This window comes from Falco naumanni (genome assembly GCF_017639655.2).
Source record: "Falco naumanni isolate bFalNau1 chromosome 20 unlocalized genomic scaffold, bFalNau1.pat SUPER_20_unloc_2, whole genome shotgun sequence".
Lineage (NCBI taxonomy): Eukaryota > Metazoa > Chordata > Aves > Falconiformes > Falconidae > Falco > Falco naumanni.
The window spans coordinates 221250-234807 of NW_024427346.1; the positions used below are offsets into that span (position 1 = coordinate 221250).

General features: G+C 45.7%; 1 protein-coding gene across 4 annotated transcripts in view; it reads right to left on the minus strand.

Annotated features, from left to right (window-relative positions):
- Window positions 1-1110: 1110 nt before the first annotated feature.
- Window positions 1111-13558, minus strand: part of DIP2B (disco interacting protein 2 homolog B) — a 73346-nt gene continuing 60898 nt past the window's right edge. For 3 of the 4 annotated variants that reach the window (XM_040581227.1, XM_040581226.1, XM_040581224.1), the window contains 13 exons: window positions 13262-13385; window positions 12119-12240; window positions 11406-11517; window positions 10832-10941; window positions 10137-10267; window positions 9386-9554; window positions 8174-8344; window positions 7580-7641; window positions 7355-7412; window positions 6671-6745; window positions 5893-6070; window positions 5576-5699; window positions 1111-5063 (listed from right to left, as the gene is read on the minus strand). In XM_040581227.1, coding sequence (XP_040437161.1) covers window positions 4811-5063; window positions 5576-5699; window positions 5893-6070; window positions 6671-6745; window positions 7355-7412; window positions 7580-7641; window positions 8174-8344; window positions 9386-9554; window positions 10137-10267; window positions 10832-10941; window positions 11406-11517; window positions 12119-12240; window positions 13262-13385 — 1689 coding nt within the window. In that variant the 3' untranslated portion in view covers window positions 1111-4810. The other variant, XM_040581228.1, reaches the window with a different exon arrangement.

Consider the following 13558-nt stretch of genomic DNA (forward strand, 5'->3'; position numbering starts at 1 on the left):
TTTGCAGTAACTCCTGCCTACACTTGCTGCTCCCCTGACAAAACCTTCCACAGCTACTCCTGAAAAGCTCCAACATTCTCCAGGTTTCTCCTCTGGAGAATTATGGAAATTTTTACCTATGGAGTCAGGATTACGCTGCTGCTGTGTGAAGTTACAGCGCTGGAGAAGGCGCTGGGGCGGGAGCTGCGACAGCCAGAATGAGAATCTTCAGCTGTGAAATCCCATCACTCAGTTCTAAATGTATTAATGGAAGGATTTGTTGGCTATTTCAATTTACTTGGTTAATGTAACAATTCAAAGTTAGGTAGCTGGTGATTTGTTGTTTTTTTTAAAGAGGTTTTCCCTATATTAAACAAATTATTTAAAGTGATTTAATGAAGGTTTACTAAAAATGAAATATTTTCAAAAGAAACCACGGTAAAATTGCTACTCATCATTTGTAGGAAATAATGTGTCTACATCTAGTCTTACCCAGAAATGTACAACCGATAGTAGGCACACGCACAGACAGCAGCTGGTGTTAGACTAGTATTAATTCCACCCTCAGCGGTACTGAACTATACCTTAACATTAACGAATATTTAAATTCAATCTTCATAAAATCTGCGCGGTTAGTTTGGGGCAGCAGAGACCATCCAGTGCTGAATCCCAAACGCCACCAGTTTTCATTCCCTGACGGAGCTGATCCTCCTCTGGAGGACGGAGCCCCTCATGTCTGGCCAGGAACGTAGGAGCCTGTACATCCCTCTTTGAATTCCAAACGCGAGTCCCAATCCTGAACCCTGACCAGAGCTGGAATAAAAAATATATAATACTACAGGAAAATCTTAAATAGAGGTAGGTCGTGCTTAAAACTGCAGCTGGTTCCTCACCGGCGAGCGAGCGCAGTTACAGGAAAGCTGCCGGAGGTGGGAGACGGGCTCTGGCGCTCAGCCCTCTGCAGCCTCAGGTCTCAAATATTTCCAGATAAAGCGACCCAACACGCTTGCAACAACACTTAAACTTCTCCCCTTCACCGCGCTAAACGCTAACCCGCCGCCGCTTCCTTTAAAAAGAAAGAAAAATAAAAAGTCCTTCGAAGAAACAGCAGATGAAGAACTCGGCGAGCAATCAGGCATCAATATTTATTAACACAAGACAAAGGAAACACAATCAATGCGTTAATGGAACACTGTCCAGCCAGGTGTTAAATTTAAAAATGTATATCTAATCTAATTTTAAATAAATAAAAACTTTATACATAATTACAGAACGCTGTAGTCTGAATTTGACAATGGTAGATAGGTTGACAGAAATTAAGGAAAAACTGCACCTAGGGTTAAAATTTATCTCGTTTTTACAATCTTAGTTTTAGGACAGTTAGTATGACACATCTTAATTACATTTATTTAAATCAGAAATGCAGTGCAAATTTTTAACAAAACAGGACTTGAAATTATCTGTACCCACATATTTTGCTTAGGGACTATTCATCAACAGTAAGACATACAAAATATTTTAGTTCAAAGCGTTAAGAATTCCTAAGTTTGTTGTTGTTTTCTTTTTAACTCGCACCACAGCTGTTAGCTTGGAATCTGATGGGACAACAGTAGGAAAATAATTTTGCCTCCTGCCACTGCCTCAGCCGCAAAGTCAACCTGGCGCGGAGAGTCTGCTGCGTGGGACTCGACGCTCGAGTCGACGCTTACGGCAACGCGCCCGACTCCGAACCCCACCACGCGACAGCCCTGCCCATTCCCTCAAGTCTTTTGAGTTTTGCTCTCGTATGGAAAAAAGAAACCCAGCGACCGTCGCCAAGCAAAACCGGTCACATCCTTCGGGAGCCTTCCCGCGACAACCAAACCATTGCTTATCCGTTAGGAAGAACAACTGAGCCCAACCTCAAAGAGGCTAGCAATGAAAAATAGGTAGCACTTAGTGCTGTACAGTTAGTTACCTCACAGGGATGTTGTAAGGATTAAGTAAGATCCTCCTCCACAGAGGAAGAAACTGAAGGAGTGAAGTGACCTGTGGAAGGCCTTGTGGCAAGTCATCAGCGGGGCCGGAGTCAGGACCCGGGGTTTCCAAACCCACGGCTCCGCGCTTCCTCCTCTCCAGGACATCGCTTTTCCCCGCGCCAAACAGCATTCCATAAAGTCGGAACCGGCCAGCTGCTGCGTGTCGCTTACTGGCGATGGAGAACGGAATGTGCTCTCATTCTACGGGATTACTTACAGTTCTCCGACACAGAGAAATGGAACATGCCAGAAGAAAGATTAAGAGTAACGCAGTAAACTTGCAGGATAAACCCCCAAATGGTAAGAGGAAGCTATCAATACCTATCCAAATAATAATAATAAAAAAAGCACCAAGGAGAAAAAGAAAAATAATCAAAAGAATCCAGTATGTCATTCAAAAATGCCATTTCAGAACATCAATCTACCACATACTGGGAATCTTCCACCGAATCAATACGTGCATTTTTTATTTCTGGAAGAAATGGCAAGTCAAAATAAAAGACAATCCTGGAATTGTACTGAAAATCCACTTCCATGGATAAATAAAGTATTTGTTGAAACAATGGCAAGTCAAAATAAAAGACAATCCTGGAATTGTACTGAAAATCCATTGCCATGGATAAATAAAGTATTTGTTGAAACAATTTATCCGAAGCTTGGAGTAAGAAAAAGCTGAAGACCCTCAGAATAGTTTCTGAGATGGGCAAGAACGAAGCGAAGCCGTACGGCAAGTCCCCTCGCTGCGCCAGGTAACGCCAACAACGGCGTTACACATCACATGTAGTAACACGAAGGGGGAACAACCTGCGTGCACTTTACACCCTGAAGGAGGTGCAGTACCAGCTGGGGTAGTTACAGTTACACCTGCCACCTCCCTCCCTCCCTCCGCGGCCAGTTTGTAACAAGGAATAAATACAGGAAGGACTGGAGGCGCCGGGGGTTTAGGACACACCTTAGGAAGCGGCCCGAGAGAAACCATTCCAAAAACCTGCCACCAAAGCACGCTCGAGTCTCAGCTTGCCGTAACAACTTGCGCTTTCTAAATATTCCCCAACCAAACAGTCTTCAAAAATATCATCCGCAACTTTTTATCTTGATTTTTAACGCTCCTGGGAGCGCATCAGGACTTTTCCAAGGAAAACTGGGGTGCGCTTACAGGGACGCCGGGTTCTGCTCCCGTAACTGCTGCAGGATCGTCAGAGTTCGTGTTATAAACCTTTTAAAAAAACTGCCTAAAAACTCGGAATGAGGTAATCTGGAACATGGCAACGAGTTTATTTACACTGTATACCACATCTGACTCCCAAAAAAACCCTGTTGCAGGATCTGGTGTCAGCTCTCATTGCTTCCTGAATCCTATTTTCTGAACACCCCTGGGAATGTAATTGGGTTTAGAAGATAATTATTAAGTATTAGACGAAAGAAAGGTAATTTGGAGTCAAAATTAAACACCACCTCTCCCTCAGCCCAGTGTGCGATCGTTTCCTGACAGTAAGAGCTTATACCTGCTGCTCGAGGGCTTCTGTTTCTTTACTTTTCCTAACGTTGAAAACCGACGCAGGATTTTGAAGGCCGAGAGATTAATTGTCACAAAGTGATCTAACGACGTGTTTACCGGAATTGTTCCGTCTCATTTTTGTGCCTCCTCCTGCTAAAAAAAAGCCGCCTTCAACTTACACCCCAGAGTTATTTCGCTCTTTCTAGCGAATGCCTGGAGGAAACCCGAAGCCTATTTACCACGTTTCTCGCTCTACCTAGAGGGAACCCAACAGCGCGACGACAGAATTGCACCAACGGCGAATTTCACCGCGTCAATCTAAAGGATTCTTTGGTCCTTTACGCACGAGGTGGCACGGAGGATGGGGGCAGAGGCTGTCGCTCAGGTGCATCGTTTCCGCCGAGCGTTTTCGGACTAGCACTGCAATTTCAACCCAATTCCACGTCCCTCTTTAAATTCAGCCTCTTTTTGCCAAGATGTGCCTTCAAATCACAGGTTTCTACATGCTATGACGAACTTCTGGCCAGCAATAAAAGACGACAGACGGAAATAAGAAAACTCGTGGAAGATGCGTGTCTCTCGCATTAGTTGTCTAAACCAAACGTAATTCTGCTAAGGACCACAAAAGTCACTTGTCCTTAAAAATTTCTACCTTCAGCTGTCATCGTTATCCAAGTTAATCTTCTATCTAAGTGAATTATGTATAATAATATTTACATATTTAAAATATAGGCAAAATTCTTTTTAAATTCAAGAAATATCTATATGAATAAGTAACTCTTAGATTCCGTAAGTTATTGATTTGGTCATGGCACAATTTTAAATAAGTTGTGTGATCCCATGGAACGAACAGCTACAGTACAGATGCAAAGTACATTAGATAGCAGGGAACTGCAGAACTCTTGATGACCCTTTTCTTAATAGTTTATTATCTTAACTAAATAAACCCTCCCCTTATAGAATCCTAAACCAGTATTAGATAAAAATACAAATATGTACAACGGATGAAAAAAAAGTAACACTACTGTAAAGGCCTTAGGAATTTTGTAGCTCACACACTTGTCAACTTTGCATTTTCTATAAAGCTAATAGTTCAGTAAACTGTTACAAACGTTTTCCATTGTCTACCACGTTGCCTTTTGTCTGTTGGTAGTCGACAACCAGCTTAACACCACAGGATGAAATGCAGGGAACATGGCAGCAATCTCAAACTTTATCTCAAGTATTAGTAATTTTCACCAGCTTCGTTTCTACAGCCACCCTTCGTCGTGTCGTGGTCCCGCCGAGCTTCTCAGCGTCGCTTCCCCCATCCACGTTACATGTTATAGGCGACGTAGATGGGGTCTAACTGATCAGCTAGGAAACTGTCGCGGAGATGCATGCGTTGTTTCTCTCCTCTGGAATTGATGGGAATAACTCCAGGATCCACCACCACCACCACTCCCACGATCAGGTAATGTTCTTCCAGGACCACGTTTGTAACCAGAGGAACCAAATCCAGGGCTTCCTGTTCGCAGCCGCACAGCTCCACGACCACCACCAGCAAGTTGGTCCACGTGAATACAGCACTGCAAGTTCAAACCCCAACAAACAAAACCAAAAACAAACAGAAATTCTGGTTATTTTCACGAAGATCTAAAGTTTACAATTCTTTCTCCTTAGATGGAGTCTGCCACCTGCTTTGGGCTGCGCTTCCAAGCCACCCAACTCCAAAAAATCCCGGTCCTGACGTGTCAAAGGTTGGTTCAAACACACCTCAGTCCCACCCGGTGTGACATAGGAACTAAACGCTGTTTTCTGACTCAAATATAAACGGCTCTTTACACCCCAAAGCAGGAAATCATCCTTTCTATTTTGAATTCAAGCTTGTGAGAAAACATCGAGTGAGTCAGCCCAGTATTATTCCGATCTACAGATGGGAAACGAGGTGCATGACTTGCTGATGGTAACATTAAAAAAAAAAAAAAGAGAAGTATTTGAATTCACTTTTTTTTTTTGGCTATGAAACCCTGTATCTTTGCATGATCGTTGCTACGTTTCAGCTAGGTTAGGACGGATTCATTTTTCACGGCTGTTTTACCATTCAGCGATGCTTCTGTGCGTTCGAGATACAGAAGTCTCGATATCAATCGGATGGTAGCGCAGCCCCCTCAGTTCCAAAGTTTCATCCAGGGCTCCCACAACATATAGGGCATCGTGGCGCTCTGGAGAGGAGAGATGGGAAATGAAGGGTGTGCCTACTATGAAAACAGAAAATGGCAAAATAAAGGGAATTTAGATACGACAAAAGCGCCGCTTGTATCCAGACACGGGCGTCAGGATTGATTCGCCGACTAGCACGAAAGAAAACTCTTCATCTTCATTTAAACGATAAAGACAAATTAATTTCTGCCATACCTCCGCTGGCAGCTGTGAGCTCTGTCCGACGAACAAACCCGAGGTACCCAGTCCGAGCCCAGAGGGTCTGAGCAGCATCACCAAAGCTCAGACGAGTGTTGAAATGATCGGCTTGAAGGGTTTCGTTGTCATAAATGGTGTAGTAGCCACTGGCCGTGTGCGGGCTGTTGACCCAAATCTGCACAGGAAGGGGAAAAACCAGTCAGATCCGTAAAACCTGAGGATCTGTCGAGTCTTAAAATGAAGGAGGTGTTAAAAAGAGAACCTTCTTGTTATGGTTTAGCTGAGATTTTCCGGATTCCAAAAAAAAAAAACAAACGCTTTGCATTTAGCTAACACCTCCAAACACCCTGCAGGGCCTTCAAAACCTGGTTTGCAGACCTACTCCCCGAACAACTGCGAGCTGAGGATGAAATGAGTAAATAAACTGCGGATTTTTATAGATTTTTATAACTTGCAATCTGAAAACTGATAAGAATCAACACAGATCAAATATAGTGGCATGTAATCAAGAGAAGGAAAGCAAAATGTAAATGAGATTATTTGGAAGCCAGTTCTGCAAGATTTAGGGTGGAACAAGCCTGCCTTTCTCGTAGGCTTTTCTTTTTCTTTAAATCTGACAGTAAAATAACACCCCCCAACTCTAAACACTCCAGCAGTAATTCAGCTTAAAAATTAAGTATTTTTAAGTATCACCAAGTATCACCCAGCAACTTACATAATCGAGTGGAGAGAACGGAGCTCAAGCAGCTACGCAAAGAGCAAAACCCGCGCTTACCTCCCCAAGATGAGAATCTCCAAGAGGCCCTTTCGTCTCTGGGTTAACAATGATGACTTTGACTCCAGGTAAAATCTACAGATCACAAGAAAAAAAGGTGTAATCCACGTACAAGTTATCATCACACGCAACTAGAATACACAGGTTGTTCGTTTACCTCCGGAAAGGCACGATTTCACCCCTAGAAATTACAACCAGGTGTAAAACAGGCTAGGAGACGTACACTGGGGTAACACCAACAGTACGAATGTAGTTCGTGACTCAAGAGCCACGTAGGTAAGGTGTTCTAAGCCTGCCAACGTTACTAGACCTTGGCTTTGGAGAATTCGGGATTCAAAACTACAGGGAGACACGTTTTTGTTCATCCATTTAGAGAAAGGAGTGACAGTAAGTCTCCAACGCGTGCCGATGTCACGGGTACGACAGCAGGCACTTCTGGCGCGGTTTTCTATAAACAGAACCAACTCTCTCGAGTGTTCCAAGCGACACGTGCTCCTGCATCAACAGACACTTTATTCTAAATCCAACCAACTTCCCAGAGGAACAGCGTGACCAGCGGTCAGCGCGTCTCGTGCCACGAGACCACCTTTCCCAGCCACACAGCGACATCGTAAGGGGCGCAGGGAGGGACGCGTGGTCAGCAGAGCCCGCGTGCCACGCCTCTAGGTGATGGTGTGACGTTACCTTCCCGGATTCCGAGAGCAGCAGGCTTTGTGGAGCTCCCCTTTCCACCAGACGTACTCTGAAGGGAAAGAAAACATTGTCAGGGGAAAAAAAAGGAAAAAAAAAAAAAAAAAGAGAGAAAAGAAAAAAGGAAGAGAGCTGAAATCACTGAGAGGTGCGATAGCTCAGTACCACGAGGACATTTTATATGCACTTAGTAAATAAATTTAAGTAAACTTACTGTACCTGTCATGTCTCAAGGATTTCAGATCTACATACACCGTGGTGGGATCGGGCCCAGATGTTCCCTGAAGAGTTAACATTTTTAAAAATAATTAATCTACTTCCAGAAGTCAGCTTCTGCCTGAGCTCACAAACATTTCCAGGGGTTTCCTACTGGCAGCAAAATTCATACATTCACATTTCCCCACCTTTGCAGCTGCACTAAGGGAAACACTTCAGTAAACTGTTTTCCCCCCCGGAGCTGAGGAGCAGGAATGTGGGACGCGAGGAGCGCGAGTGCGGGGACGCAGGGACATGAGGAGCGCGAGTGCGGGGACGCAGGGACACGAGCTGCTATGGAGGCAGCCCAAGCACTCCCAGCTATCAGCCCTGGGGCAACTAGTCATTGTTTACACGGAAATAAACACTTCTCTAATGTCACATTTCAGCTGTTTTGAGCATCTGTGATAGAATCTGGCAGCTGAACACAAAGAGAAGCTGCTTCAATCTTGCGCCAGCTGTTCCCTGCACAGATGCTGGGCTGGGCAGAAGGCTCTGCGGATTCCTACGTTTGCCGATCAGAACACAACTGGATCTGGAAATCCGCTGTGGCGTTACCTGTAAACAGATCGCAACGTTGACCCTGGATCCGAAGGTGGTGCTTACAGCACGGGACGACAGGCCGATGTCTTTGAAGAGTTTGGAGAAGGAATGAGTGAGAGAAACCCGTGGCCGTTCCTCTGCGACTACCACACAAGTCCGGACACAGGACAGATTAATTCCTCGTGCCTGGGAAAAAAAACCAAAACAAACCCACAAATACGTGCAAAGGACTGAATGTGTTCATTGCTTCTGCCACACTGCACCAAGGTCTGTCCCCTCCCAAGAAGGGACATTTGGTCTTTATCCCTGGAAATGACTCGGGAAATGCGGGACAAACGCGGTTCTTGTGTTCAAGTCATTTCCTCTTTTTCAGCTTCTAATTGGAAAACGTGTCTGACCAGCGCCTAGAAATACTGCTAGAAGAAAATATGCACAAACAGTGCTGCTTCCTCTGCTACTGCACGGAGCATCACATGCTTCTGCAGTGCTTTTCAGCTAAGATTACATCTGTTGTTCACTATTTATATAGATGGAAATCAAACCAAGTGAGAGTAAAGTCATTTACTGGGATCACACTGAGTTTTCAACAAAACTAGGAGCAGGATCCATTATTATTTTCAGACGCGATCACGAATGCCCTGAAGAGCAGCAGCCAGCTGTTGGAACCGGTGTACGACGCTGCGAGCCGGTCACCCCGAGGCAGACACCTTCAGAACAAGACTGATCCCCCATCTCTCCCAGACGGAGCGTGCTATTTCGGTAAACCCTGTGCCAAAAGCCACCTCGAGCATTTGAGGCAGCTTTTTTTTTTTTTCCTCCCCCTTCCTCTCATCTCCAAGGTGAAAACACCTCTATTTAGCAAATCGCCTAACACGCGTGCTTTACATCATGTGCTGGTCTGAGCCTCCACTGCAGACTGTTATATAAGCAATTCTTCTGCATCGCACTCCGCTGCTGGCGTCCTCTCCTCAGGGTTTGCCCAGCAGCCTCTGACACTGGCAAGGTGCTACCTACGCCGCAATACACCCACCCTGCTCCCTTCCAAACCTCCCAATTTCCTGGGGCTGCAAACAGGGGTTTTTTTTTTTTGTTGCTTTTGCTTTTTGAGTAAACTGTGGACCGGAAAGCTGTGCCACAGGAAAACTGTTGTGTTTAACAATTGCATCACTCTGCTGCTGCAGTTTCCTTCATTTATCGAACGTCACGTTCAGGAAAGCGTTTTCTTACCTTCAACATTTCAACTTGGTTTCCAAGTCCCTTTGTGCACAGTTCCATGACTGAGTAGGAACAGAAAGTGTCCCTTATTTTATACTGGCTGACAGTAGATAACCAGAGAAAAAGATTGGATTCCAGCTCCATAGGAGGAATTAAAATTGACTGGTGTCCAGAATACACACTGTGAAGAACAGCAAGGAAGAAAACATTTGTGTGTGGCGTGCAGTTAGCTTTAAATTAATATTTACTGTATTTTCATGCTACTTCCCCGCTAGACCAAAAGCGGGTCGTGGGATTGCATCGGAGGCAAACTGATAATAGCTCCAAGGCCCACCTTCTGCAGCAACATCCTTTTAAAAATACAACCTCGTGTACAAGAATAACAATTTATACGCACACAAATGTGCGCGCACACTGTCAAAGTGAAGGAAGAGAACTGGCTCATCCACGCAGTTTAGGAATGAAGGCTCCCTTACTGCAACATATAATCAAGGAAGAAAGGCAAGAGAAACACTCCAGAGCCAGTAGTATTTGGCAGCACAAATACACATAATCATAGGATAACATCTTGCTAATCTGCAGGAAAAGGGAACGTATTATTGTCAGTTCAAAGACAAAATCGCCCCTTACTGTAAATTACTCATTTTGGTAACATCAACATATTTGTCGGTAATTACACCAGATAAAAAGATGTGGACTGCCATTTCCCATTTATAACCAGCCAAGGGTTATCTCTTGCTTTTTCCCCCTCAAAAAGTCCTACCTGCAAAGGCACCAGAGCACAAAACCTAGTCCACAATAGGGGTCAAGACAAATCGCAATCTGCCGCGAGGAGTAGAGCTCACACTGAAGCTTGATTGCCCTGCAAAGGCCGCTCACTGCCGCGTGGGACATCTGCAACACCAGAGACAGAAACTGCTGACATCCAGGGACATCAAAGCAGGACTTCATCAAGACAGGTAGGTAAGATTAAAGACAGGTTTTGCCTTCATGACACTTAGTTTACAAAGTTTTGCGTTCCCTTATCTTCCATAGCTGCTGCAGAGCGCTGCGAACCACGAGCAGTGATACCAACGGCTGCTGCTGAAAAGCTTTAGGTTTTGTTTTGGTTTTTTTTTTTTTTTTTTAGTTTCTTGTCCTCATCTCTCGTCAACCGCACTCCCGTCCTGCTCTTGGTGGGGCCAAGCAACAGCTCACAGCTCAGGGCTGTCCTAACAGGCAGCTCTCCCGTGGGAGGCGGCGGCAGGATTCCCAGTGCCCACTGTACAGACCCGTCTTCATCTTCCTACGGGGCGGAATTTCTTCAGCACGAAGTCGCACTGCACTGGCTGCAGCAAATCCGGGGCTTTATTGGCCACAAGAGCCAACTTTGGTGGAGGTCAAGGGGAGAGGTAGCCCAGATAATCAGCCACGAGCAAAACACCAACACCCCCATGTCCTACAACCATTTTACCTTACCTTTACTCCTGTAAGCATGCCCGTTGTGGAGACACTAAAATCTAGATATGCTAACATTTCAGGCGTAGGTGGCTTATAGATCTGAGACAGCCGCTTCCTGGGCAAGTCATCTGTACAAGAAAGGAACAAACGTGGTTGATTTTTGATTACTGAACTGGTATTTGAAAGGAGAACATCACTTTCAAAAAGCCAGAGATGTCTGAGAAGGCTTTCTGTTAATTCTCTTTCCAAAAGAGACAGACTGGGATAGGCAAGGCTCTCGCCAAAGTTCCCATGCAGAAAATTATTTATTCTCAAGAAAAGGGAGAAAAGACTAACGGGCTCTTAATGAAATGAACAGTCGTCTGCAACATGGCTTTTCAGGAAAACTATTTTCCATGCATAGCTCGACAAACCAGAAGAGATGTTAGTAAACAAAGTCAGACCTAGCTTCTACCTCGGACAGTTTATCTAAATATTCGAACAAATCGTTAAGAGCCATCCGGTTAGCATCTGAAACGGGGACAGTCCCTCTGGAAGTCGGTGGTAACCCCTACAGAGAACTTCAGAAAGTCTTTCAGCCCCCGGACAGCACCTGTGTCGATGATGGTCGGCCAGGTTTTCACGTCTACGGCAGCAGCCGCCTCTCTGGATTTCAGCAGTCTCATTAAGGTCTGGGTTGTGAGAATACAGGCAGCTTTGCTCACCTAAAAAGAGAAATATTTACTAACAAAAAGACAGACAAAAGCACGTCCCAATGGCACTGCCATTGCGAGATTTGATGTTTTCATTTCAGAGAGTGCATTCTACCATCTGTAGCCAGGTCCCTCAGCAAACCTGCATGAATTTCTTTGCCTTTTCCAACACTCTGCTCTACTCTTCCTTCACTAAAGCCCCATGTGCAGGCTGAAACACCAATCACGCCAGGACCTTTAAAGCAGGTGAGAACATTATAGAGTCTCCATCTACCTTTCTCCCCCACGGTCCTTTCCTGGTTACTGGGCTTGGAAAATAACTAATAGCAGGATTTGCACTTGCCCAGCAGTAACAGTGTGATATTTTAGGTGGTAACAACAAATTAGTATCTCTCAGAAACCACCTGTTTTCTAGCAACCCTTGCTGCGTAAGGAAAGGTGGTTCTGTCTCGCGTTTTATGAACAAAACCACTGTCCTGTTGTAAGATGCGCTTCGGTCACTGCTGTCACACAACCAGCAGGGGAACTGGGACAGCTGGGTTAACCACTGGAGCCCGAGCAGCCGAAACCAGAGCGCTCCAGCCACGCTCGCGGCGCCGGCCCCGTTACTCACTTCCACGATCATTCGCACAGTGGGCAGAGTAGCAGTGAGGCTCTGAGCATGAGGTGGTCTCACGGTCACGGGGATGCAGCCAGCATACAAACAGCCATAGAACGCGGTGATTAGCTCAATGCCTGCAAGGACACGACAGGCTGTAGTGTGGGACACTGGTGGACGGACACCCTGGTGACACCAGCCTCTCCCCCAAGGACTTTTCCTCCAAGCATCGGTTACGATTTCCGTTAGAAGAAGGTTTATACACCAGTCACATCCGCAGATGTGCGATGTAAGCAGTCCAAACGCTGTGGGCAGCACAGCAAGGAAGCTCAGAAAGCTTGGGATAGGGGACTGGGAAAGCAGAGGAAGACTGACCAGACAGAAAACCATTTCTGCCTTACAGGAAAAGAACATCACACGTGTCAAACGACTCAAAAGTCAGTCAGGACAAAAAGAATCGTCTGGCAGGGCAAGAAGTACAGAGCAGAGACACCTCTTGCTAGCGGTGAGCCTCCTACACACGCGGAGTGATAAAGCCGTGTGCTCTCAGCCACAGCAGGCACAGCTGCACCGCCCGCTGCTGTAGAAAAAGCACCCCCCGTCCCAGAGGAAGCACCCCCTTTTCCACACAGCCGACGGTGACGACAGCAGTCTCTGTCAGAAGCCACCCTGCTGTTTCTCCCAGCAAACGACCTGCTTTTCCTGGGATGAAAAGCTGCCAACCGGCAACGTGGCTTCAGACAAACGAGATCTGAGTAGCCCAGGGCTGAGGAGTCTCCGGAGGGGTGACCAGCACCGTTCTCCAGCACACGCAGTGCGGTCCCAAGTTTCTAACAACCTTGCGGTGAATATATCATACCAGAGAATCTTTGATACCCACAGAAGCCTTTGATGACGTGGCAAGATACAGCCTGAAGGAGAACGTACACATTGGCTTTTCCAAAACTCTAAAGAAACAGTTTTGAGTCCTGATACTGCAGCTGCAAGACGTTAGGACAGCCCTCTCCGGAGTCAAGACTAGATCAGCCAGTTCTGCAGTCCCTAAGGTATCACTATTTCCGTGATCTCTCCTAGATTTCCAGATCTCAATGAGATTTTTGAAGGAAGACCACGCTGCATTTCCACAGCGGGATGGCATCATTATTAAAACGCGCTTACCAGGAGGATAAAGAAGCACCACATTGTCTCCTGCATTGAGATGTCCTCTGTCACACAGAACTGATGCAATTCTCTCAGCTTTTTTGTGCAGCTGAAGGCAGGTGGCTGTGCACACAGTGGTTCCCTTGAAAGGAGACAAAAATGCTCTAAACAGGGCCTGGCACAACACACGTGTCAGTAAAACGGCGGCTGCAAAAAAACCAAACACACAACAACAACCAAACCCAACAAACCTTGCTTGCTAGTGTCAGTCTATAGCTACTAGTTATCTATACCTATAGGCTGTTGGCATTCAGT